Source organism: Peromyscus maniculatus, chromosome 1 (assembly GCF_049852395.1).
Source record: "Peromyscus maniculatus bairdii isolate BWxNUB_F1_BW_parent chromosome 1, HU_Pman_BW_mat_3.1, whole genome shotgun sequence".
Classification (NCBI taxonomy): Eukaryota; Metazoa; Chordata; class Mammalia; order Rodentia; family Cricetidae; genus Peromyscus; species Peromyscus maniculatus.
Window position 1 is genome coordinate 115,816,228 of NC_134852.1, and position 25,124 is coordinate 115,841,351.

The following is a 25,124-nucleotide window of genomic DNA, read 5'->3' on the forward strand; positions in this document are numbered from 1 at the left end:
GGCAAAGAAGAATGAGCACAGAATAGAGATTTCCCTTTTATACATATTGCAACAAGTTCTCATAAAACATTCATCTGAAATAAATTAAAAAGTCCATTTGTCACTGCCTCCAAACATAAAAAGGAGCCCATGTCCTGGAAATCGGCCCAGGCCACAGAAGGCCCTGATTGTCCATGGAAGAAAATTAAGGATTGAGGGGCCCAAAGCCTGAGACGGGAGGGACAGATACCTCCTCTGAAGTATCCAACAAGAAAGGCGAGGTGACAGCATGGGCCTGGGAGATGGCAGCCAACTCCTTGAGAAACTCAGGGAAAATGACTGCACAGTAGACAGCATTCTTGACTCGCAGAGCCTCACCTTGGCGTTCAGAAGCCCCGCCCCGGGGGAGCAGAACTGGAGTTGAAGCCCCTGGAGAGGCCCCACCTAGTCCAAGTCCTGTTCCTTCTCGCCCAGGTTGAAGAACCTGTGCCGCCTGCCGGGCCCTGGTTGGACTGTGTGCATGCCGCAGGAGTAACTCCCCCAAGGATGGCCTCCGGCTCCTCACTGAGAATAAACAGGAATATCAAGAAGGTGCTGGGATCAGGGAACATGCTCTAGTTTGGGGAGCAGATTTCCCAACCCCCTTAGCTTCTTGAACTTCTCCCCTGGGGTTCTGGAAGAATGGAAGGACAAGATGGACAAGAACTGAAGTTCATTTCTTATCTCTAAATATGACTAAAGATTTGAGACAGGTGCTTTTCCTCTTTCTCTCAACAAAATCCTGCTTGCTCAGCCTTTCCCCTCTATCCTGTCTCCTTAGCAGTCAATATTTGTATGACTGTATTCCCAGCTACAACTCCTTCCTTCTCCATGACCACCTTGGTCTGATTCATTCTAACCACTATTCTACCACCACCAAGATCACTCTCATACATAACATACCCTAACTTTGTGTTTCCTAACCTTCCTAATGTTGGGACCCTTTAAATATAGTTACTCATGTTGTGGTGACCCCCAACCATAAAACTATTTCATTACTACTTCATAACTGTAATTTTGCTACTGTTATAAATCGTAATGTAAATATCTGAAATGTAGGATATCTAATATGTGCAGCATGGTGCACCCCCAAAGGGGTCACGACCCACAGGTTAAGAACCACTACTCTAGCACTACACACAGTCAACTACTTCTACTTTGCTCTGACTACCTAAAGCTGACCGACATCCTCTGCTCCTTCAATATCCGTATGTACAAATGTAGTTCAGGGACTGCTTCATTTCTTTACACTCCACTGCCTGTCTAGGATCAATTTCCTTACACCACTACTTCATCATCAGTCCTTATACCCAACAAGACCTCCCTCCCACTGGCTATGCCCAGACAACTTTGAATTTGAATTTTAGAACTGAGCTATCTAAAATACTGTCCTCTGTCTAACTTCATCACTTACGTAGCCTAGATTCTAGCCCCTAGAACATGATAAATGTTTATTGGTTACAGAGACACCATACAGATTTATTAACCTTGCATTCAGAGCCCTTCACAACCAGGGTCTCATTTAGCAACCTACCTTCATTGAATCCAATAGGCACCTTACATCCATCTGTAGCTCCCTTTGACTACAATTTGTCATTCCTACTTTTTTATCCTTTCTAGCTTAATTATTTCCACCTGGGAGAACCCTGAGACGACTAATTGTGATCTTCCCTACACTGATTTCCTGTTCCACTATAAATAACATCAGTAATTTCTCCCCAAGGTTTCTATCTCATGCACTAAACTATAAACTCAAGAACTTAAGAATGTCACTTTTAATGCTTCCTTATCTCCTCAACCACTACCAAATTCTGTCATATTTAATGCTTCCTTATCTCCTCAACCACTACAAATTCTGCAAAAACTTCCTTCCCATCTCTGCCCTATCAGGTGCTTCCTTTCTTTTCCTTTATTCAAATTCAACCCTCCCTGGCCTGATTGTTCTTCCTAAATCCTTTCTCTTAACTCCCATTCACCTGCAATTATTCATCACATCCAGATTTTAAAAACCTCTCCTAGTTTCTTAGTGTCTGAAAGAAAAATCACAATTTCTGCCCAGCCTAACTTCCACTCAAAAACCTCTTACTCAGGCCAAATCTGTCTAGCCATATCACCAACTGTTCTACAGCCTTATAAACCCCCTACTCTCATTACTCAAGGGCACATGCTATGTCAAGTTCTCACAATATCTCAACCCAAGAACTTCTTTCTCCTTCCTGATGCCTAGATCATTATGCTCTTTCTTGTGATACTGCCAATCAGGCTCTTAATTAATAAAACAACTCTATCCTCTGACCCAAAACCGACAACATGAAGACTCAATTTTCAACAGCTTCTTCAGTTTCTGGATCTTAACTAACTTGGACTAATAAGGTATCTAGGGAGAATAAGGGAGGGTGGTCAGTTAGTCCTCACCTAGAGAATCAGAGCGGCGGGGAGCAGGTCCTGCTGTAGGACCCTCAGCCCAGTCCAGCTTGCCACGAGCAATGAGGTACTTCTTGGCTTTGGATAGCAGAGCAGGGAAGTCCTCCTGGGAGGCTGCAAAGCTCTCAATCTTATTCTTCACAGAGCCCAGCACCTATGAAGCACAATTGTATAATGTTTCTGATGGTTTTACATTGATACAGGCCTTTCTAGTCCCACAGCATCTGCTCCCAGCCCACCCAAGGTCACTCTAGCTGTGGGCCTGGCCCACCACTAAGCCTGGACGCACCCATGCATGCATGCATCGCACACCTGCAGCAAGGACTTGACACTGGGCTGGAAGACCATGTTGGTGTTGAGCAGGAAAGAGCGGAGCAGGGGCTGGGGGTGACAGGCCAGCTGGGCCACCAGCCCCGTCAGCAGGAAGTTGACATAGACGGAGTTCTGCAGCATGTTCTCGAGTTTGGCAAAGAGCACAGCCATGAAGGGGCCTGGGAAGGGGGTGGGCACAAGGATACAAAGCCTGAACACAATGCACATCGCACGCATTCCTCCCCCAAACAAGACTCCCACTAGATGAAAATTGTAAGTATCTGAGGGTGTTAAATGACCTGTGACCACTTTCTCTAGACAAGGTAATCCAGATGTCAGCATTATAGACATTATGACTGAAGAGTCAGATCTTAGGCTCTAGAGTCAGAGATTTCATTTCAGATTTCAGATGTGCCCTGTGACTGGATAAGTTGAAAGCTCACCAACATTTAGTTTTTTATTTATAGTAAAATAAATATACCTACCTCATAAGATAATTAAGAGGACCAATGAGATATCAATGTCAAATATCAAGTACAAGATCTGGCAAATTTTTTCATTTGATTATAACCATATCCTACACTGCATTTCTCAGTTTTTAAGAAGCTTCACTCAAGAACACAACAGAATACACAGAGAGCCAAAACATCAAATCAGGTTCCATGAAGACAGAGTAACACAAAACTGGTCAGAAAGAAAGCAAAAAAGATGTAACAACAACAAAGAAAGAGACTACAAACTTCAAAGCAAGTAGTAAGTCTTTAGGGAAACAGAGATGATGTCAGCTCTGTCTTTCAGGCGCAGGGAATCAAAGAGGCAGACTAAACTCTACAGGAAAATAGCAGCTTAGTTTGGGGGCACAGGAAACCGATTCAGGATGACAAAAAGGGATTAGCATTCCATTCTGGGAGAAATGCCTTAAGACATGACACTGGACCACTAGAGCCACTGGATCACAGTATTTCTGATGAAAGATTTTTGGTGAAAGAGATTATTATTTAAAGTGTACTATCAAATGTGATAGAAGAATGATGAACAAGAGATGGTGAATCCTGAAACAGATATTATACCACCATCCACTCGAGGTGTCCATATGACTAGCCTTGGCTCAAAAGTAATACTAGCTTAAGAGTCCAAACAAAATCCCTAACTTTATCCTTTTGTTCATTCCCTGGGAATATCTTGTAAGGGTTAATGCAAAGAGCACAAATGACTACAAAGAAAAGGGGAAAGAAGTATCAATTAATACTATAAGACTGTGGTAAAACCACACCACCTAGAGGTACTGAACAGGAAAGGAGAGGAGCAGAGGCTAAAAGAATAGGAAGATAGTTTTTTTATAGTCTGCAAAAGAAGGAATATGGCTCCAGACAGAAGCCCCAGTGCTATACCAAGACAGTCAATCCCAGGCTTACCAAGACATAAAGCATACAAACTTGACTATTGACAATTAGGATAGGTGGTGCCTTATTCAACTTAAATTTTCCATGACCCATTGACGATAATCCCAGTGTAAAGCTACTGTTAGCTGTATTTTCACAATGTGCCAATATTATATTAAATGACTTTCATGCACCAATGGTAGGCAAAGTGCCAGCATAAGGGGTGCCTAATCCAAAGTCTATGGTCTTAACCCTAGCCATTGCATTGCTTCCCAGAAGTTTTTTGTTTTGTTTTCCCATGATAAGATGTAGATTACATCTTGATAAAGGCTTGTCTTGCTCATAAACAAAACAAAGAAGAGCCGGTCCAAAATCTCAGGTTGGATCTAGCCTTGGGGCATCAACCCAAAAGGGCTTATCAGGTACACTTAGAACCATGCCCTCAAAGAAGAATATCACTCACCCTCCAATCCTTATTAAACATAAGTCCTTAAAATAACTGTATTGTACAGTCATGGCAACCAAGAAGGTACAAGACAGTGGATGGGAGAAATGAAATCAGGCCCTTCTTTGAAGAGGCACGGAGGAAGGTGCTAAGCAGAAGAGAAAACAGCAAAAGAGCTGACTCCAGGGCCATCAAAGACGTAGCAGAAGACTCAAAACCCAAATACACAGACTGGTGGGAACGGCACAAAACAGAGGTGCACCTGTGTCTTTTGCACAGAACAGTACAAACATCATTCATGTGGTTCAGATGTATTTACCAAGCACAGAGCATCCTATTTACAAATCCCAGGAAATGGCCAGACTAAGGGAAAAGGAGGAACATGCATATAAGGACATACAAGGCTCAGACGTAAGTCATTATCCAAACCAGCACAAGCATGGAAAAACATATCAACAAACATGAGGGCATGGTATGACATGGTATATATGCAGAAGGGACTCAAGCAAAATGGATGAGGGCTAGGTAAATACACAGAAGTGACATAGCCAAAAAGTCTTAGAAATCTGCACAAACATGTTGAGAACATGCAGGAGTACACAGAAGAGAAGGCTTAAGTTAAATAGCTTACCAGTGAAGGGCTGGCTTGGCAGCTGGTGGAGAGTCCGCAGAGGGCTGCTGAGGAAGGGGCCAGGGGGCTCAGGAGGGCAGGTGAAGCTCTCGTAGGCCTCCTCCTCCTCAGGAGGTAGTGGAGGCTCTAGGGGAGGCTCTGAGCCAGCTCCACCATTGCTCAATGCCACCTCCAGCTCCCGGAGCTCTTGCCCAAAGCTCTCTAGTCCTGCCATGCCCTCAGAGGTACCCTCTAATAATTCCCTAACTCCTTCCTGTGGCACCAATCGTGGAACCAAACGAACCTTCTTGGCTCCCTCTGGCCATGGCCCTGGTACCCCATTGAGCTGCGGTAGGGGTAGGTGGCCATGGGTATCCCCTACACCCACAGCTAGCCCCCGACTCCCTAGATTTTCCTCCTCCCCTTCTCCCACATTGTCCTTGATCTCCTCAGGCAGTAGGCTGCGTTTCTTAGTCCGAGAGGCAAGAGGGTTAGACTCAGGAGGGGGCCGCTCGCCATCATAAGGGGCAGACCAGGTTCGGCAGGCTCGGACACAGCGGTCTACACCACGGCGTGCCTCACGAAGATACTCCAGATAATTGTCTTCTAGCTCACCAGGCTCCTCTGCAGGGCTAGGCCGTCGGCTAGGGCTGGAAGTTGGGGATGCAGTAAGCCCTGGTGAGCGAGGAGCTGGACCTGGGGACTCAGAGCCACCTAGGCTCTGCTGCCGAAGAAACAGAGCCAGACGGGATGGTGTGGAGGGACGAGGCACTGTTACCACTGAAGAAGAATCAACGCTTGGGCTTCCAGGGCCTTTAGAGGGAAGAAAGCATAAGCAAAATCAAGGAGATAGCTCAAGAGGAGAAAACAAAGATCTAGAGGCTAAAGAAGAAGACAGTAAGGAAGTAGAAATAGAACTATTTTGATAGCTAATTCTCATCACCCCCCACACCTCACTACCTCCATCAAATTGAAAAAAATATAAACAGAGCCAGGATTTAGTGGAGCATGCCTTTAATCCCATCACTCCTGGGAGGCAGAGAGGCAGGCAGATCTCTATAGTTCAAGGCCAGGCTGGTCTACAGAATTGAGTTCCTAGACAGCCAGAGCTGTTACACAGAGAAACCCTGTCACAAAAACAAAAAAACAAAAACAAAACAAAAAACATGCAAACAGAATAAATGATTGAAATAAGAGAGAAGGACTAGCTCTTCCCAGAAGTAATTTCTCTGGGGAAGTTAAAGATCCTCTCCTGCAAGACCACTCATCAATTTCCCCAGAGAGGAAATTCCACTCATTGTCACCACCTTCCTCCCCTCACCCTAGCCTTGCTTTCTCTCTAGGCTCCCCCAGAACCCAGGCCATACCCGTGATGTCCTCCCTTCTCCCTTCCTCTCTGCTAGGCCCACCTCGTGCCCATGAGGCATGCTCTGGACGAGGTGGGCTGGGGGCATGGTGCCTACAGCAGCGAGGGATTAGGGAGAGAAACTTGTCAGCTGCTCGTCCATAAAGATCCACATCACGCACAGCTGGCTTCTGGCTCAGCATCACATGGTTACATGGGACAAGATACCTGGGAAATAGCAGAAAGAGAATATAGGGTCAGGAAAGAAAGCACCTGAAAGCAGGCCAGGTGAACTAAACTGCTAAACTAGGCTCCAAGAGGACACTCATGAGGACACTCATGAGAAATCCCAATACAGCCCATCACCCTGACAAAACACTAGGCCCTGAGGGTCAGCCATCCCTCAGCCCTGCCCCCACAGGTACCTGAGAACCAGCTGAAGCAGAACATCTTCACAGCTGAGGTTCAGAAGGGTCCTGAAGAGACTCAGAGAGACCATGCAAAGCTGAGGGGGAAGGGGAGGGAGGGAGTCACCATAAGAGCTCTCTACCCTCCAAACTATTCACCAATGGAAACTCCCATTCCCCCAACCCCAGGCCCAACCAACCACTCCAAGAATAACCTATGCACCAAGGTCTAGCACATAAACAGTATAGTATGCATTAACTAGATAAACACATAATCTTTGTGAACAAGACTTTACTACTCACAGAAAATAATCAAGTGTCAGATCCACTGCAATTCTACAGACCATATACATAACTGGACTATCTGTCAACATATTGATTCCATCAATGTTCCAATGAGATCCCAAGAAAACAGACACTAAGAAAGACTGTAACAAAGTAAATGATTCACAGGAAACTATAGCAATATGACAGCCAAGTAAACACCTGTCAGAAGGGACTGTAGTCACACAGTAATTGAATGGCTACCAATAAGAGGGAACCTGGAAGAATCCCAACTGGGAAGTAGGTGGAGTCATAAGGATGAAGTTTGAATCAGGTCTCCAACCCCAGTGTATCTCAGGAGATGGGATAAAGAGAAGCTCAGGGCAACTGACAGGAAAAGGAAAAAGTAAGTGAGTAGGTCAAGAACAGGAAAACCTTTTGTTTTAGAAACAGAAGAAGCCTTATTCATTTCTAGCTAGACAAAAATAACATGTGCAGTAAGCTTAACCTCACTGCTCTGAATCCCAACAGCATTTTATACTTTGCTTACGGCAAGTATGTCAAACATCTTGGTCTTGTATAGTCTTGGCAGTGCTTGCTAAATGGCTGTGAGAGAATTAAGTGGATCAATAGTAGGAAAAAGTTCACATTTGGAGTAACATGGATATCCTAAATGACCATTTTAACCAGCAGTGAGAATTCAGACTCACTCAAGAATGGTAGAGTAAGCAGGAAAGTAGTCCTTCAAAGATCTGACCGCCAGAATCTATAAACATTTTACTTTACAGACCAGAAGAGACTTTACCGATGTGATTAAAATTATGGACCTTATGGGGCTCACAGTGTAGCTCAGGGATAGGAGTACTTATTTAGTATGCATGAGGCACTGGGTATGATATACAGCATCACAGTCTAGAATAACACAGTGAGACTGCCTCAAAGAAAAAAGAAACAAAAGGCCTGGGAATGTAGCTCGGTGGTAGACTGCTTGTCTTAGCACATACAAGGCCCTGGGTTTGGCTCCCAGCGCTGTTTATAAGAAAAAAAATTGTAAAGAAAAAAAAACTGGTAAAGGGGCTCAAAATATAGCAGGGCTGTGACCCACCATTATTGGCTCTAAAGGGGGAAGAAGGCAGTCAAATTGGGAATAGTCTTCAACAGACAGCAAGAACAACGGCCCAAATATGTACTCCAGAACTAAAAGATAACTCACTGAGTTTGTGGTAATTTGTTTTGATAGCAATTAGAAACTAACACAGATAATCAGGCTCACAGACAAGTTAGCAAAAGTGGCTCACTTAAAGGCACAAAAGCCAAGGCAAATACCTTAAAAGGAGTGGGAAGTAGAAATGAAAGCATCTACAAGCTTAACATGGGTACCCTTCAATCAGAAGAGACCTGGTTCCTCCAAGAACCAGAAACTAAGAAGAAACAACCCAAGAACATGAAAAGCTCATTTAAAAAAAAAAAAGTTGGAAATTAACAAAAGTAAGTGCTAGAGACTAAAAACAATGCAAGAAAACCAAAAAGGTTAAGATTAGGATGAAAGAATGGCAGATAAACACAAGAAGGATGGGAATGAATCTCAAGGAAATTAACTGTCAAGGCAACCCACTGAGGTCAGACAGACCTAATACCATGGCATGCCCTACCTTTAAAATAAGGATAAAAGTGTATCTTTATAAAATTAAGTGTTTAATATCAGAAACATATCCACCTTCTCCTTTTCTCTCTCCTCTCTAGAATGCATAATGAGAATCTTCTCAGCTCTCATTGCCTTCTCTCTCTTGCTCAGTCCATCTCTAGTCACAATGATCTTTCATTCCTAGAACATGTTATACTCATTCCCTATTGCATGCCCTTTTGCATGCTGTTCCCTCTGCCTAAACTGTTCTTAATATTAAACAGTTATAACTCCATTGTCTTGAGTTATAACACAACATCTTCTGAGATGTCTTCACCGGCTATTCCATTCTTTACTAAACTTTTTTTTTTTTTTTTGCACAAACAGTAACCTCAATTTTCAACTATTTTAGTAACTTAATTTGCTATTTATACTCTCGATAAAAGTAAGCTCTAAGACATCAGCAGCCATGACTGCCATTGTGTTCCCAACACCTAGTGACCTAACAGAATGTTACTAACAATACACATGTAGAGGTAGAGGGAATTTAAGTGGGCAGGTGGGTGGATGTGTCCCCTGACTACAGTTCAAATGCAGCCAATTCAAAGAGGAGAGAAGGCAAGCATACAAGGAAAAGCTGGACCATTTATTAGTATAGACACAAACCCCAAAGCACTCTTCTATCACCCACAGCAACTGAGAGAATGATAAAAAGCTTAAGGGAACTGTGGAGCAATATATTACAATCACTGCACCATGGCAAAGTCTACAGCTCTGATGGATAACTATGCTGCAGATGCACATAGTATAAAAACAAGGAAGTAAATTGAATTCTTTACTCAAAATGTCCAAAAGTTTAGTGCTTCAAACTGCCACCTTAAAGTGACTGCAAGTCAAAACCCAAAAAAGAGCAGGAACACTCTCTGACAACAGAAATCAGAGAAAGATGGCTCACCCAGGTACAGTAAGCCAGGACAGAGTTTAAGAGCCATACCCGGGAGTTGCTGCCAATGCGGGCGACAAGGGTGTCAAGGATGGTGTGGGTGTCATGCCGGTGTAACAACAGGAATCGCAGGAAGGTACGGAGCAAAGCAGGCTCTGAGATGCTCCGTAGGAAAAGTTCCAGATAGGCGGTACTAGCAATCATCTCCTCCACAGAGGTCTGGATGAAGGGGAGACAAAGTTTGGAGACTTAGGGTTTCCCTGCACATAAGATTCATATTCCCTGGGTTCTAGAGAACAAGAAGTATCAGAAAGGAAAAAGGACAATGCTACCCACTGCCTCCCATATAAGTTCTTTCACTGGTCAATCATACCCCAGTCCAGGTTCTCCTATGCCTCACCACCCATAATCCTTACCTTGTGCAGGGCAGGGCCCATGACAGGCACCAGGAAACCATTATGGATATAATCAACCAGCTGCTTCTGCACCAGGGGGTGAGCTACCTACATGGAACAAGAGAGAAAAAGGGAATTATGAAGAGTCCACTGCCTGGAAGGAAGCAGAGTAATATAATAAAGATAGGTATTCTAATCCCAAGTTCTATAATAGAACTTCAGGAAATGGACCTGTTCACCCCAACTTCCCAGAAGTACCAAGTGTCATACCTCTTAGAAACCCTATTCCTACCTGAATAACTGCATTGCAGAACTCTAGGGAACTCATGAAGAGTGCAAGAGCTGGCACTCCGATCCAGTCTTCCCGTCGCAAGCAATGCCAATCATCTCCTGGAACCTCAATCTTTCGGGGCAGTGAGGAGTACAGGGCACTCAGCCCTGTGGCCAGCACCTAAGAAAGGGTACCAAAGACTCAGATGATATAATAAGAGGGTTTTGGGAACTAACTAATCATAAGATTTGATGGGAATACAGGTAAAAGACACTACCAAAGCTGTTATTAATATTAAGTTGCCATGTGCCAGGCCCTCACCTGCAACTATCTAGTTATGCTCATGCTTCAACCCCATTCCAACTCCAAGGAGTTGCTTTTGAATCTGTAGTAAAGGGCTCTCCCTGACACCTAGCCTTTCCACATCTCCTGGATAGGAAGATGCTGTCCAATATTCACATGCCACACCCTACCCTCCCCCCCATCCTAGGGTTTGCTAACCGGGCAGAAGTAAGAGTGATCAGCGATGTAGCGGCCCACAGTGGGGCTCCCATCTGAGAGAGCCATGAGCAGAAGTAGAGCATCACGGGCCTGCTGACCCAGGGTGCCTTCTCGATGGACAAAGGGAACAAGGCGAGAAAAAAGGAGAAGACGTGGAGCAGCTCCAGGCTCAGGAGGTGGCTGCAAGAAGAACTCGAGCAATGAAGGCTCCCGAGCAACACACACACACAGTTGGCTGAGAAGTAGCACCAGGCCTTCATCCAGTGCTGGGCTACTGGGCACAGGGCGGCCACAGGCATCCAGCAGGGCAAGCAGAGCCTCACGAACTGGCCCATGCCGCAACAGAGGCTGGCGAGCTTCGCTCACTAGCATCTCAAATAGTTTCAGCTGCTCAGCCCGCCGTTCCTCGACCCCATCCCCAAACTCATCCCATTGCAGCTGCCATGTTAACACTCGGCTCAGCAGATCTTCATGCAGAGCAAACTCCAGCAGGGGCCCAGGGCCTGAGGGGGCCGAAGGGACAGCTCGATCCTCTGCCAGCAATGTTAGCATTTGGTAGGTGTGGTTTCGCACAGCACTGAGATCATCTGCACCTCCAGCAGCTGCCCGTGGGCCTTGCCGCTCCAGGATTCGAACCACCTGACACAAAGGACAGAAAAGAGGAAAAATCTAAGATGATAAGGTAACTAAATGGGGTGATAAGAACACAGAACTCTGAAAGTTAGGACCACTAGGGTGAGTAGCAGACTAGGTATTTTGTTATGGAGTCTCCTACCTGGGACCAGTGATTCTTGAAGACCATGAGGCATGTCTCAGGATCAGCCATGACAGGAGTCTGCAGACTGGCCCCTTGAGGTACTCGGTGCCCAGGGACCCGGGAGGCCAGCCTGCTCAGCCAGTTCATCTTCTCCATGAGGCAGGCTGGACAGGGCCAGCAGCCAGAGGACTATACTTTGAGAATGTACCAACTGGAGGTTTTCTCCACTTCTGTCTCCAATCTGCTTCATCCGGTCTGTAGGAGCCAGTAGCTGGCCATAGAGACACAGAGTACACCAAACTGGAATTGCAAGCCCAGAGTTGACTGCCCAGTCCAGAGTTGCAAATCTAATTCAAAGGGAGAAGATGAAAAGGATAAACAAAGCCCACCTCTCTCAACTTCCCTGAAAGAATAACTCAGAAGCATTCCACTAAAAATTCCACATAGCCAGCACTGGGTGGTGGTGCATGCTTTTAATCCCAGCACATGGAAAAGCAGAGGCAGGTGGATCTCTGTGAGTTCAAGGCCAGCCTGGTCTACAGAACAAGTTCCAGGACAGCAAGGGCTACATAGAGAAACCCTGTCTCAAAACAAACAACAAAGAACTCAGGTCCACATAGTCAACACATGAAACTTACAATGCCCAAAGTAGAAGGCATAATTTCTACCACCAAACCTGTAGCTTCCTCAAACTTTTTTATCTCAGTAAATGTCACCAACATTCACCTATATGCTTAGATCAAAACCTGGGCATGGCCCTTGCTTATCCTTTTCCTTCCAATATCGAATTCATCAGCAAATCTTGTCATTTCAAAGGACTATAAGTTCAAAGCCAGCTTGAGCTACATAAAGCTCAAGACAAACTGAAGCTACACAGTTTAAGAAAATAAAAAGGATGAAAAAAAAAGTACAAAAATAAAAACATGTCTCACTATTACAATAGTTTCTAATTTAGCTTTGAGGTAGGCTCTCGTATATTGAACAGGCTAGCTTTGAACTATGTTGTTTTCTGATCTCTTTAAGGTGATCAATACCCAGCTCCCAAATAAATCACACACGGAGGCTTATTCTTAATTATAAATTCCCAGCCTTAGCTTGGTTTGTTTCTTGCCAGTTTTCCTTAACTTTAAATTATCCCATCTGGTGTTTGCCTCTGGGCTTTTCCCATTCTCTTACTTCTGTAAATCTTTTTTTTTTTTTTTTTTTTTTTTTTTTTTTGGTTTTTCGAGACAGGGTTTCTCTTATGTAGCTTTGCACCTTTTCCTGGAACTCACTTGGTAGCCCAGGCTGGCCTCGAACTCACAGAGATCCGCCTGGCTCTGCCTCCCAAGTGCTGGGATTAAAGGCGTGCGCCACCACCGCCCGGCTACTTCTGTAAATCTTACTCCATGGCTTGCTGTGTAGCTGGATGGTTGGCCCCGGGCCCTCTTCCTTCTCTGGCTACTTACTTCTTTCTTCTCCCAGATTTCTCCTTCTAAATATTCCCTCTGCCTGCCAGCCCCACCTATCCTTTTTCCTGCCTTGCTATTGGCCATTCAGTTCTTTATTAGACCATCAGGTGTTTTAGACAGGCACAGTAACACAGCTTCAAAGAGTTAAACAAATGCAACATAAACAAAAGTAACACACCTTAGAGTACTATTCTATAACACTACGTAACCCAGGCTGGCCTCAAATTCATCATCCTCCTGCCTTACTGTCTCACCTTTGCCAATGCTGTGATTAGAGATGCATGCCACTATACCTGGCCTAAATTTACCTCCTGAGAGTTTATTCTCCATTTAGCAACCATATTACTTTTCTCTCCTCTGTTGGCAGCCCCCAGTGACTTCCTATCACACTAGAACTAATCCTAATTCTTTACCTTAACGTACAGAAGCCTGTACATGCAATTGCTCTAAGCTCTGTCAGTCTCCTCCTCACTCATAATATTCCCTGACCCTAGAATGTTCTCTAGCTCTTCCCATTGCTCTCACAATTCTATTTAAATGCAATCTTCTTCTCCTCAGAGAAGCCCACCCTACTTAACAATTTTATCTAAATACTTTATCTTCCCACCTTCATTTTCTAGTTTCTTAATCCCTTAATAGATTCTATGACCTGAAATCTATCTTATTTACTTATCTTCTCCATGAAGAGCTCAGCTCTTTGAGGACAGGATCGGCCTATCTTAATGACTTTTTTTTATCCTCAGTGGCTAGAATAGTATCTATCTGTTGAATGCTTAAATAAATACTTGCTCAATTAATGGACAAATGAACCACATGTACCAAACTAGCTACTGACCCACAGCTCCTTCTTCATCGAACCTAACACCTCCTCATCAGTCTAACAAGCAAACACTCTTCACAGGAACCACGTGGTTCAGCCTTGTTTTCTCTTTAGACTCAAAAGGAGCTTAAAGAACCCAGAAATCTGATAGCAATCCCACACTCTGACCTAAGATTATATTAACCAACACCACCTTTCATCCATTTGTCTCACAATCACCCCATCATAACTAAAGGAAGGTGGCAACTGTGCTGAAGGACACCTTTTGTAGATGTGATCTCACAATGGGAAAGCCAGTCCGAAAGATCATGGAAGGTATACGCAACTGATTAACTCAAGGTACAATGAATGGTACTGATAAAGTTCTGGGCAGTGTGCTAAGTAACCACTGGAAATACAGGTAAAACAAAAATAGGATGGGGTGGGCAAAATACACAAAAATATTTGCAAAACTGTAATAGAAGAGTGAAGAAAAGCAACTAACTCTTCTGGGGTGCTGTAAGAGGGTTCCACAGAGACAGTATCTGACTTAGATCTTTAATGATGACACACTAGTTACATGAAGAGCTTTCTTCATAGCAAAAACAATAAAGCCAGGCAGAATGGCTCACACCTATAATCCCAGCACTTGAGAGGCTGAGGCAGGAAGGTCATTAGTTCTAGTATAGTCTCAGCTATAAGTTAAAAAACAAATCTCAAAAAAATAAAGCCTAACAAAAGTACAGCACTGGGGGAAAAAAAAGCATGTCATATCTGAAAGGAGACTGCCGGTTTAGTGTGGCTTAACCACTACTTAAAGAGCAGAGGCATGGTACTGAGTTGAAAAGTTAAGAGTGAAAGTTACAAACACCACTGAATGTCAGGCTATAGGAATTTGAGGTTTACCCATTGACATCCTTAAGACAAAAAAGTTTTAACAGAGACATGATAAGATCAGATTTACCTTTAAAATTACCTCAGCATTACAAGGTAGAGCAGAGAGGGACAGATGTCAGTAGACAAGTTATAAAAAGTTGTTTCAATGGTCTCTTTTTAAAAAGTAATGGCATAAACTAAGGTAGCAAAAATACCAATAAAAAGCTAAATCTTAGATTTACCTCTATCTCAGCATGTCCTGTGCAGTAAGTATTCATATCAGTAATGTCTTTGCACATTACTTATACTGTGTATCTTCTATTTCTGCAGGGAGCCATATCATTCATTCTTTGAAATCCGACCAACAAACCATTCAAAATGTTTGTGAAACTAAATGTTGGCTCAATGTAATTATAATAGCCAATGTATATACTGAACACTTACTACATACATACCAAGCTCTGCTCTAAGCACTACTTATTTACAAATGAGGAAATCAAAACCCAGAGAAGCTACAAAAACTGCCCCAAATTAGCCAGCTGGTAAGCAGCTAGACTGGGATATAACTGAAGATAAAATTTCTCTGGATTTAAATCAAAAGGTGAAAATAAGACCTGGCACATACAGGAGCAAGTGAGGTGATTAAATCAACTAACACAGGAGACTTGGGAATGACACTGTTAACTATCTTGTAACACAAAAGGGGAACTGTGCTTCACAAAAGGTGATGAGATCAGGTATAGTACACACCTGAAATCCCAGCACTCAGGATAAAGCAGAAAGACTGAGCCTCCCTAAGCTGCATACAGGTCCCAGTACCCAAGCTACAATAGCAAGAAACTACCTTAGAGGGAAAAGAATAAGATGGAAGAAGAGGAGGAGACAAAAGGACAGACGACAACAGTTTTAAGTATATTAAATTTTGAGATGCTTAAAGAACTATAATATTTAAAAAAAAAAAATGGGATAGGAATGTAGTCCCATTGGTAGAGTACTTGTCTAACTCTCAGAAAGCCCTGGGTTCAATCCCCAGCACCACATAAACCAGAAATGATGGTACACTGGGAAGGTGGAGAAAAGACTGGGCAGAAATCCTAGATCATTTTCAAATACAAAATGAATTGAAAACCAACCTTGGTTGTGGGAGGCTGGCAAAAAAAAAAACAAAAACAAAATAATATCAGATATAAATTCAGAAGTTAACTGGTGGCGCACGCCTTTAATCCCAGCACTCAGGAGGCAGAGCCAGGCAGATCTTTGTGAGTTCGAGGCCAGCCTGGTCTATAGATCAAGAGCCAGGAAAGGCACAAAGCTACACAGAGAAACACTGTCTGGGGGGGAGGGGAGGCACAACAACCTAAGGGCTAAATCTTAAGGAACACCAGGACTTAGGAAAGCAAAGTGTGGTGGGCTGAATGAAAATAGCCCCCATAGGTTCACAGGAAATGGCACTATTATGAGGTTTGGACTTGGAGGAAGTGTGTCACTGGGAGTGGGCTCTGAGGTTTCAAATGCTCAAGCAAGGTCCAGTGTCTCCCTCTCTTCCTGCTGCCTGCTGATCCAGATGTAGAACTCTCAGCTCCTTCTCCAACACCATGTCTGCCTGCAAGCCATGACTCTGAACCTGTAAGCCAGCCCCAATTAAATGTTTTCCTTTATAAGAGTAGCCATGGTCATGGTGTCTCTTCACAGCAACAGAAACCCTAAGATACAAAGAGAATTGGTAACAAAGATTTAGCCAAAGGTAATGGTGTATGCCTATAATTCTAGCACTTGAGAAGCTGAGGCAGGAAGATTTTTCAGTTTGAGACCAGCCTGAGTTATATAACAAGAGAATTTCTCAAAAAAAGAAAAGAGAAAAACAAGACTGTGGGACCCTCAGAAGTTTCCTAATGAGATCTGAGTTTGCTTTACCCAGCAGGGCTGCATAAGGGGATGGATTGACCTCATGTATGGTTACCAGTTGTTTGGAAGGGTCTGCACTTGGGCTATGTGGTATGCTTTGATCTAGCAAGGGGAAGGTCTTTTGCCCCGCTCCTTGGCACTGTTATAAAAAGCCCTTATGAAGCGCCAGAAGGGGACAGTGGATTTTGATCCAGGTCCTCCGGAAGCTATCCTATGTTTCTGTTTGTTTCTCTCCCCACTATATTTCTATCTACAAATTCCTCATGCCTCTCTCTTCCTCATAGGAACCCTGTAAAAGGTGGGAGCTGGCCTCCCACACAAGACAAAAATACCAGGCATAGTGGTGTATGCCTTTAGTCCCAGCACTCAGAAGGCAGAGGTATAGGAGTTCAAAGCCAGCCTAGACTTACATGGAGAACTCCAGACTAGCTAGAGCGCATAGAGAGACATTTGGCACTGCCCCCCCCAAAACAGACACACACACACACACACACACACACACACACACACACACACACACACACACACGACAGTAAAAGTAGTCAGAAATTAAAGGAGAAATCCAAAATACAATGATATAGAAACCAAGAATGGGTGTTTCAAAAGACTAGAGGGAGATTGCCTAAAATGCCATAGAAAACAAGCAGAATGAAGGTGGAAAACAGTCCACTGGTTTTATTGAATTTTTAATATAATCTTAGAAAAACAGTTAAAGAATGATTGAGAACCAGAGAAATATAAAATGTACTTTAACAAATTTCAGTAACATAGAGAAGAACAAAAATAGGGCAATTTGTATTAAAAAAAAAAAAAAAATGAGGAGGTGGGAGTCAAGAGTTCATATGGTTCTGAACTGAATGCTGGCCCAGGCCTGTACTCCAGCACCTGGGAGGCTGAAGCAGGAAGATCACACACAGTTCCAGGCCAGCCTATGCACAAAATAAGAGTTTGTGTCAAAAAAAAAAGGGGGGGGTGCTTTTGTTTGGGTTTGGGGTGAAGCCTCAAGGCTTTTTTTGTTTGTCAACTGAGAAAATAAGTCTGAAGAAAGGAAAAGTTGATATAATGGATAAGTAAGTTAGGGATAACAGACAAAAATAAGAATAAGGTTTCTGAGAAAGAAAGGCATATACTTTTTTGAGAAGGAAGGAAAACAGTAGTACAGGGTGAGTGCCACCTCAGGTAACTATAAAAGCAAAATCAGAGGGAAGTGTCTACTGCCTCTTCCCCCAGCCTGCCCTTCACTCAGGAAACTAACAGTAGGGGAAAAGGAGAAGTGAAAAAGTAAAAAGCCACAGAATGTGTGCTCACTCTTCATAGATAGCGTCCTATAAACCACCAAACAAGCATGCGCACTAGTGGCTATGACCAGAAAAGATGTACTGGAAAAAGTACTTACCCACAGTCCCAAGGATTTGAGGTCCCAGGAAGATACAGGCTAAGCAACTCAAAGCCCACAGTTAAACAATAAAAACTCTCCCCTCTTATTGCTATTAACCTTTCAATACTATACCATATACCAGCTTGTGTTGGTTTCTTTAATCACTGCCTATACCTTTGTAAATATAGTCCCATTATTAATTAAACTCTTGTGAAACCCAGCCTGAGCCATCTGCCACCTGCCACCTGCCAAGGAGCTTGACTGATACAAGAATATCACTGTTTACAGAGAACTCTCTACAACATATCTCATTTGAGGGCTGAAAACAAATAGAGCCTTATGCTCAGAAAAGAATAACACAAATAGTAGGTAAGGCATGAGCTCTGAAATTCCTCAAACAAAAATCTAAATCTCAGTGCACTATCTTCCAGTTATGTGATCTTAAATAAATCACAAATCTGAGCCTGTTTCCTTGCCAAAAAATTTCTAACAAATAAGTATTCTTTTTTTTTTTTTTTTTTTTTTGATTTTTCGAGACAGGGTTTCTCTGTGTAGCTTTGCGCCTTTTCCTGGAACTCACTTGGTAGTCCAGGCTGGCCTCAAACTCACAGAGATCTGCCTGGCTCTGCCTCCCGAGTGCTGGGATTAAAGGCGTGCGCCACCACCGCCCGGCCACTCTTTTTAAGAATTAAGTAAGAGAACAGCATTCTTGGCATAAAGCAAATACCCTGTAAACTGTTCCTTTGCTCTTTTCCTTTCTGATCCTGTTTGGCCAGGGTGCTCACATCTCTGAGATGGGAGCTCTAATCTGCTCTAATGTGTGTCTCTCACACACACAAGCCTCAGTAAGCTCAGCAAAATAAGCTCTTAATGTGTCCAAAACAAAACCCCCTCCAGGTTCTGAAAGACTAAAAAACTCCTATCTTGCAATGTATCTGGGGTCCCCACTCTTGCTCTCCTGCTTAACTACCACAAAGCACCTACAGATATAAGACTGACTCTCCCCCTGCACCAAGGCCTTTTCTCACTATTTCCTGCGGCCCCTGAAAAATAACCACTTGGAATCTGCACCTCAGAAATCAAAACTGAACACTTTATCTAGGCCTTGTTCAAATATTGAAAAAATATGAAAGGCCATTCCTTGGTATTCCTGCCACCTACTCAATCCAAGCAAAATTCAAGACAAGATAAAGAGGGCAGAACTGCCATATAGTTATGATGCCCTTTGTCCCACAGCAAAGTCAGAAGCAAAAGCGCGCTCTCTCTCTCTCTCTCTCTCTCTCTCTCTCTCTCTCTCTCTCTCTCCTGATTTATCTACAAGCTCAACCACAAGGTGAACAGGGAAAAAGCAGCTGATTTCTCCAATCCACACATGGCCAGAGTCGCCACTCACCTCAGGGTCCAAAACACAATACAACTTTATAGGCCTACACAGCAAAAGGTGTCAACCAACAACAAAACAGCAGGGACAGGAAGTGGATCAGCCTCAGCCTCCATTAAGAACCTTTGCCCTGGGTGAGGCAAAGAGAAAGAAGCAGGAAGGGACTTTACCAGGCAAGGAGAGACCAAATGACCTTCCAAGAACAGACCTCTTCCTAAGCAAGACTGATTATTGGCATAAGGCTGTTACCCCAAACACTGAAAGTGGAAAGACCTGATTAAACCTGTAGAAATACAGTGGGGTGGGGGGCACTAATAGCCTATCCACCTTGAACTCAACTCACACATACCCTCCCTGCTTTTCCATGTCTTGGACAAATGGACTACCAGATATAGCCCACCTCCCCCATACCACCTCAGCCTCTTGCAGGCATCTCTTCATCTGAGTGGATCCTCATAAGGCACGAAGTGAACTTCTAGCACACAGTAACTGCCTTTACAACAGTGACTCCTCAATGTCACACACCGTTATCTCTACCCCTGTTGTTTGAGGGTGACAAAGAGGATGTCAAAGACTGGGTGAATTTAATCCTAAAGGGTAAGAAAAGTTCAATGGGCAGAGAAGAAAAGATGTTCCTAGAAGAGGAAGCAGCTTTTACAAAGATTTCAAGTCTAAAAAAGCAACATGTTTGTTAGAGAACTGTGAGCAATTTATTCAAGCTAGAACACGAGGAAGGAGTGGCAGCAGACAAGGAATGAAGAGGTGAGCCGAGGCCATATTAAGAAATTTGGATGTTGTCCTACATGCTACAAAGAGCCAAAGTTTTTAAGCAGTGTAGTACCATGCTTGCATTTGTATTTTTAGAAAGATCACTCTAGGAATGGACAAGAAAAGATCAACTTTTAAAGCAATAGGCTTAAAAACTATAATTAGGTAAGTGCTATAGAGCTAAGGAACCAGGCTAAAGTTGGTGAAGATGTGGCAATAGAGATAACGGAGGGAAAAGTATATTACCATCTTAGTGACTAAATTTAGGAGGTGAAGGAACAGAAAGAATAGAAGATGACACATGGGTGAAAAAACAGGTCATGGCCAAACACTAAGTTCTGTTCCAAGCATGTTAATTAAAAGATACCAGTGGAGATATATGCATACCTGGATATGTATATTTAGAACACAGGGAGAGATTGAGACAGATACAGAGAAGTAATCACATCACTGTGGTGTATTTTTTATATTTCACATTCTCCCTCTAAACTAAAACTGTCTTTTTTTTCTCCTAGCCAGAATGAGAACTCTATGCACCTCTATGCAAGTTCTATGCAACTTCAACAACTTATTTCTATTGTTACCTTATGAAACTGTATTCTCAACAAGAATTTATTGAATGAATAAATGAATAAGAATGCCTGATACATGAAAGATATGGGAAAAAATGATTACACACACCACCACAAAAAGGCTTCAATCACTACAGCGTCCTCATCCATGTTTCACCCTCTCAGACCTACCATTCCTCTATATATCCGAAATCAAAATCCATGTTAATTGATGCGTTAATGTGGCAACAAAGAGTTTAGTATAGCAAACAAAAGGTTTTCCAGATCCTGTGCCTTCTCTAGTACAACCAAGAATTTAGACAGACCCTAAGAATGCTCTAACATGCTAGCCATGGTAGTGAACACCTTTTATCCCAGCACTTGCAATGTAGATGCAGGCAGATCTCTGAGTTTTAGGCCAGCCAAGGTTACAGAGTGAGACGTATCTCCAAAAAGAAAAAAGAAAGAAGGAAGAAAGGAAGGAATCCTCTAACAAGTTATTATGAATATGCACCAGATACTATACATACCTATTCCATGTCACTGACACAATATTAAAGCCCTCATTCCTATGACACTCTGTCCCCTTAATCTCTTTCTGCAAACAGAACAATTACAAATCATAAAGACGTACTTCTTGCCAGTATGAGGTTCATGACAACTTTCCAATACATGTGTCTTTTGCCCACATCACCTTTACTTTCTATTTCAAATCTTCCTCAAGTAATCACCACTATGAAGATGCCACATTTTGAGTTGTTTTGTATCCCTGTGTGACCTCTAGCTTCTAAATCTGATTCCTCATCTCTAAAATAAAATGCCTTCCTTTACCTATTTCACAAGCTATCAATATAATTTCAGCAAATTTTGAGGTTGCTATGTAAAGCCTGAAACTTTGATTTTATATTGAATTGTTATTTAATATAAAAGCATGAATGCTATACAGCTATCTGAAGTTACATAAAATAACTATATAAGTACATGTTTCTTCAACCTAAAACAACACACACACTACTATCATTCCAAACGTCAGGATTTCATGAACCAATAAAATATTTTTTAATTAAAAATAGGGTAGTCATTTTTTATTTTCATGACTTTCTTTAAACTTAACATCTACTTTAGCCCTGCCCCCCCTTTTAGCAGTGTTGGGGATCAAACTCGGGGTCTTGAACACCACAGGTCACTCTTTCACTGAGCCACACCCCTCAAGCTATAACTTTATCTTTAGATCTTTCTTCGTATCTTATATGAATGAACACTACCATGGACTGGATCCATGGCTCAGTGTTTAGGAACCACAACTCTACAGCCTGTTACACTTGTAGGTCCTATAAAGTTCTGATTATCTGGGCAGGCTGCCAAAGGTTTTATCATTTTGAAGAAGGCCTCTTTGGCCTCCCGAGAGAAGAAAATCTATCTGTATCACAGGATGAAGTAACTAGCTCTGAAGCTGATATTCTGGAACAGAATGTGTACTGACGCTGCCTCTAATTCTCAAGGGATGATCTTCATAGGAAAGACCTAAACATTGTAATGGCTAAGGAGGCTCAAGATGCCTCAGCTACCTAGCAGACTGTTAGTAGAGAAGATCCAGTGATTTGAAAATGGCCATCATCACTGAGTGAGTCCAACTTTCCAAAATTCATGTGTGTGGATTGGTAAGGAGATGGACTTGTTAAAATACAAATAAAATGAACTCAACTACAGGGTATAGAGGTAGGGATGGACTGTAAAAGAATAGAGGAAACATTTCTGGGTGGTAAAAGTGTTTGGCATCTTGGTTTCACAAATGTGCACAAAGGTTAAAACATGTCGATTAAAACAAAAATTTACCTCCATAAGGCAATGTTTTGTTTTTTGCTTTTCAAACTCCTGTGGAGAGTAAACCTAAATTCAGTGCTTCATGTGACAAGCGGATGTGACTTCCATGAGAGTACAATTAGCAAATGATAGTACAATACAGATGACAACCATAGGTTAAGAAGGAATGGAGTAAGGATGTCCAGAAGCGGGCAGAAGAAAAAAACAAAACAAAATACAAAATACAAGCAGCTCTACCTCTCCACCCTTCCCCAAAAAACTTCATGAGGGTCTCATCATAAAGTCTGCCTTACAAAAGTGGAACCCGAGGAAACTGGTTCAGTTATTATTCTGTGAATGACTAGACTTCAAATATTTTTATTATCATAGTTATTATTGCTCATGATGCGGTTTGTGTTTTAATTTCCCCCCCCTCTCTAAAATGTCCATGGGTGCAGGGTAGCCATATGCACAACACATGCACCTGTACTGTCCTTACTTGCTCTAAAACTATTGCTCTCCCTGGACAGGACTGGGCATCCAAGAAGGCCTCATCTCTTATCCAAGTCTCACAACCCTCAGTCCCTCTTCCCTCCTCCGCTCTGTCTTCAACTCCTTCATCAAGGCTCAGCCATCCCCCGCAAGTTCCCGCCTTGGCCTTCAATGCTCCTCATCCTCGCACAGGCCTTACCCCCTCAACTCTTGTCCCAGGACGTCCCTCACCTTTCCAAGCTCAGCGAACCCACATCCTTTACAAACGGTGTTCATGAGTCCCTTTAACTTGGCCCTTCAGAAAGCATGCCAGGATCTCCTCTAGCTGGCTTCTTCCTGATCCACAGCACCCAGGCAGTTCCCCCTGTCGTCCCCCCACACACACACCTCAGACGCTCGCAGCCCCTCACCACCTGCCAACCCCTCACCCTGTCCCCTCACGCCAGCAATTCCCAAACCCGGTGCGGTCATCCCGAACCCCCTCCGGCACCTTGCGCCTCTGCGCGCGCCGCAGCCCACGCGTTGCTTTCGCTTGCACTACGCCGCCCTGCCCGGGCCTGTCGGCGGCCGGGCTAGGTGAGTTCAGGCCGCCGCCATCGCTCCTCAGGCGCACCAGCCGCGCCCCGCCCCGCGCCACACGCAGCCCGCGCCCCCGCGCACCTCACGCAACCGCCCAGCGACGCACGGCTGGGCAGCGGCGTGCCAGCTCATTGGCCCGGCCAGGCCCTAGCTAGAGCGTCGACGCTCGTTTCCCGGCAACGGCCGAGCGCAGGGGCGGGGTCGCAGTCCGCATTCCAAGGAAGGAGCGCGTCCACACCCCCAGGCCCCGCCCCCTCCCGCCTCAGACTCCGCCCTTCTGAGGATTTCGGCGTTTCATAGGGGCCGACCTGAGAAGAGGCGGGGGCCTGCGGGCAGGGGCGGGACCTGAGGAGAAACATTCGAACTAGACGGGAGAAGGTTGCTTCTTGGGAGGGACAAGCCTCTGAGGCCAGGAACCGCTTAGCCTTGGAAGGCACCCGGCTGGAGGGCGAGGACGAGGACGAGGGGGCGGGACCACAGGTCCTGGGCGGTGCTTTAGCGTCCAGTGGGCGGGGCTTCTTCTGAAGGCTACGCCCAGGGCCAGTCTGTGGGCAGGGCCTGTGGGAGAGCGATCCAAGACTTAGGCTGATGGCCACCAAGGTAGTTTATTCTCGCCAGACTTGTGCACGCAGCTTGGATTCTACCTTCCTACCCGCGGAGACTGCCTCTTCCTGGCTCTCCCAAAGCTTCCATGACCCCGTAGAACGCGGAATAAGTTCCTACATGACAGTCTGAATTCCTGATCCATTAGAACCGGTCTCAAACAGTTACAACATAGTATATTAGGGCTGTATAAGAAGAAGCATCTACAAGCATCATTTAGCATGATTTCTGTGCACAGAGGATGAAAGAGCTGAGGGATGATTTTCCAGGAGGAGATGCTGGCTGAAACAACAGTGAGAAACACTAAGATACAGAAATAGTTTCCGATAAAGTCTGTTGAAAGTATTATATCACTGTTACCCGATTGTGATCATTATTCGATAGTTAAATAAAATGATGGATGACAGGGAAACATGGGAAAGGACTTTACAATTTTACTTATGCGACTTTTCTGTAAGTCTAAAATTGGTGGCAAAGGAGGCTGCTCACCTTGTGGCATCCTGGAAGTAAAGGGTTAGATGGAAAATGTCAGAATCCCAATATCCTCTTCAAGGGCATACCCCCATTGGCATGCTACCTGGCTCCCTTTTCTAAAAGTTCTGCCCCCCAATAGCTCCATTAGCTACTAACCAACATATAGCCTATAAGTGAACATTCAAGATTCAACCCATAATATTAAGTAACAAACCACTCATAATTACTAGCATAAAACAGAAGGCCTGTTATGCTTCCAGATTCTGTGAAACCACTAAGGTGCAGCAGAAATGGCTTATTTCTGTCCCATGATTTCTGGAGCTTTATATAGGAAACTCATATGTGGGAGTGACTTGAGCTTAGTCA

General features: G+C 43.9%; 1 protein-coding gene and 1 long non-coding RNA gene across 6 annotated transcripts; one reads left to right on the forward strand and one right to left on the reverse strand.

Annotated features, from left to right (window-relative positions):
* Positions 1–23: 23 nt before the first annotated feature.
* Fhip1b (FHF complex subunit HOOK interacting protein 1B) lies at positions 24–23,780 on the reverse strand. 5 transcript variants are annotated; one of them, XR_013043921.1, is made up of 12 exons: positions 23,593–23,780; positions 11,717–12,045; positions 10,942–11,580; positions 10,462–10,620; positions 10,191–10,277; positions 9,826–9,993; positions 6,962–7,041; positions 6,601–6,764; positions 5,213–6,004; positions 2,732–2,933; positions 2,434–2,596; positions 24–543 (listed from the first exon to the last, which is right to left on the reverse strand). XR_013043921.1 is itself a non-coding variant. In XM_006991724.3 (12 exons), the coding sequence occupies exons 2-12, from the start codon at positions 11,852–11,854 to the stop codon at positions 185–187; spliced, it is 2,928 nt and encodes a 975-aa protein (XP_006991786.1). In that variant the 5' UTR covers positions 11,855–12,045; positions 23,593–23,780; the 3' UTR covers positions 24–184. The 5 variants fall into 5 exon arrangements, 3 of the variants coding, with proteins under 3 accessions (XP_006991786.1, XP_042137136.1, XP_015865473.1); XR_013043920.1 differs by having other exon boundaries at positions 6,559–6,764; XM_006991724.3 differs by having other exon boundaries at positions 2,755–2,933.
* LOC121830894 (uncharacterized) lies at positions 11,484–20,910 on the forward strand. Its single transcript, XR_006074200.2, has 2 exons — positions 11,484–11,623; positions 20,772–20,910. It is a non-coding gene; the product is annotated as an uncharacterized LOC121830894 (long non-coding RNA).
* Positions 23,781–25,124: the final 1,344 nt, after the last annotated feature.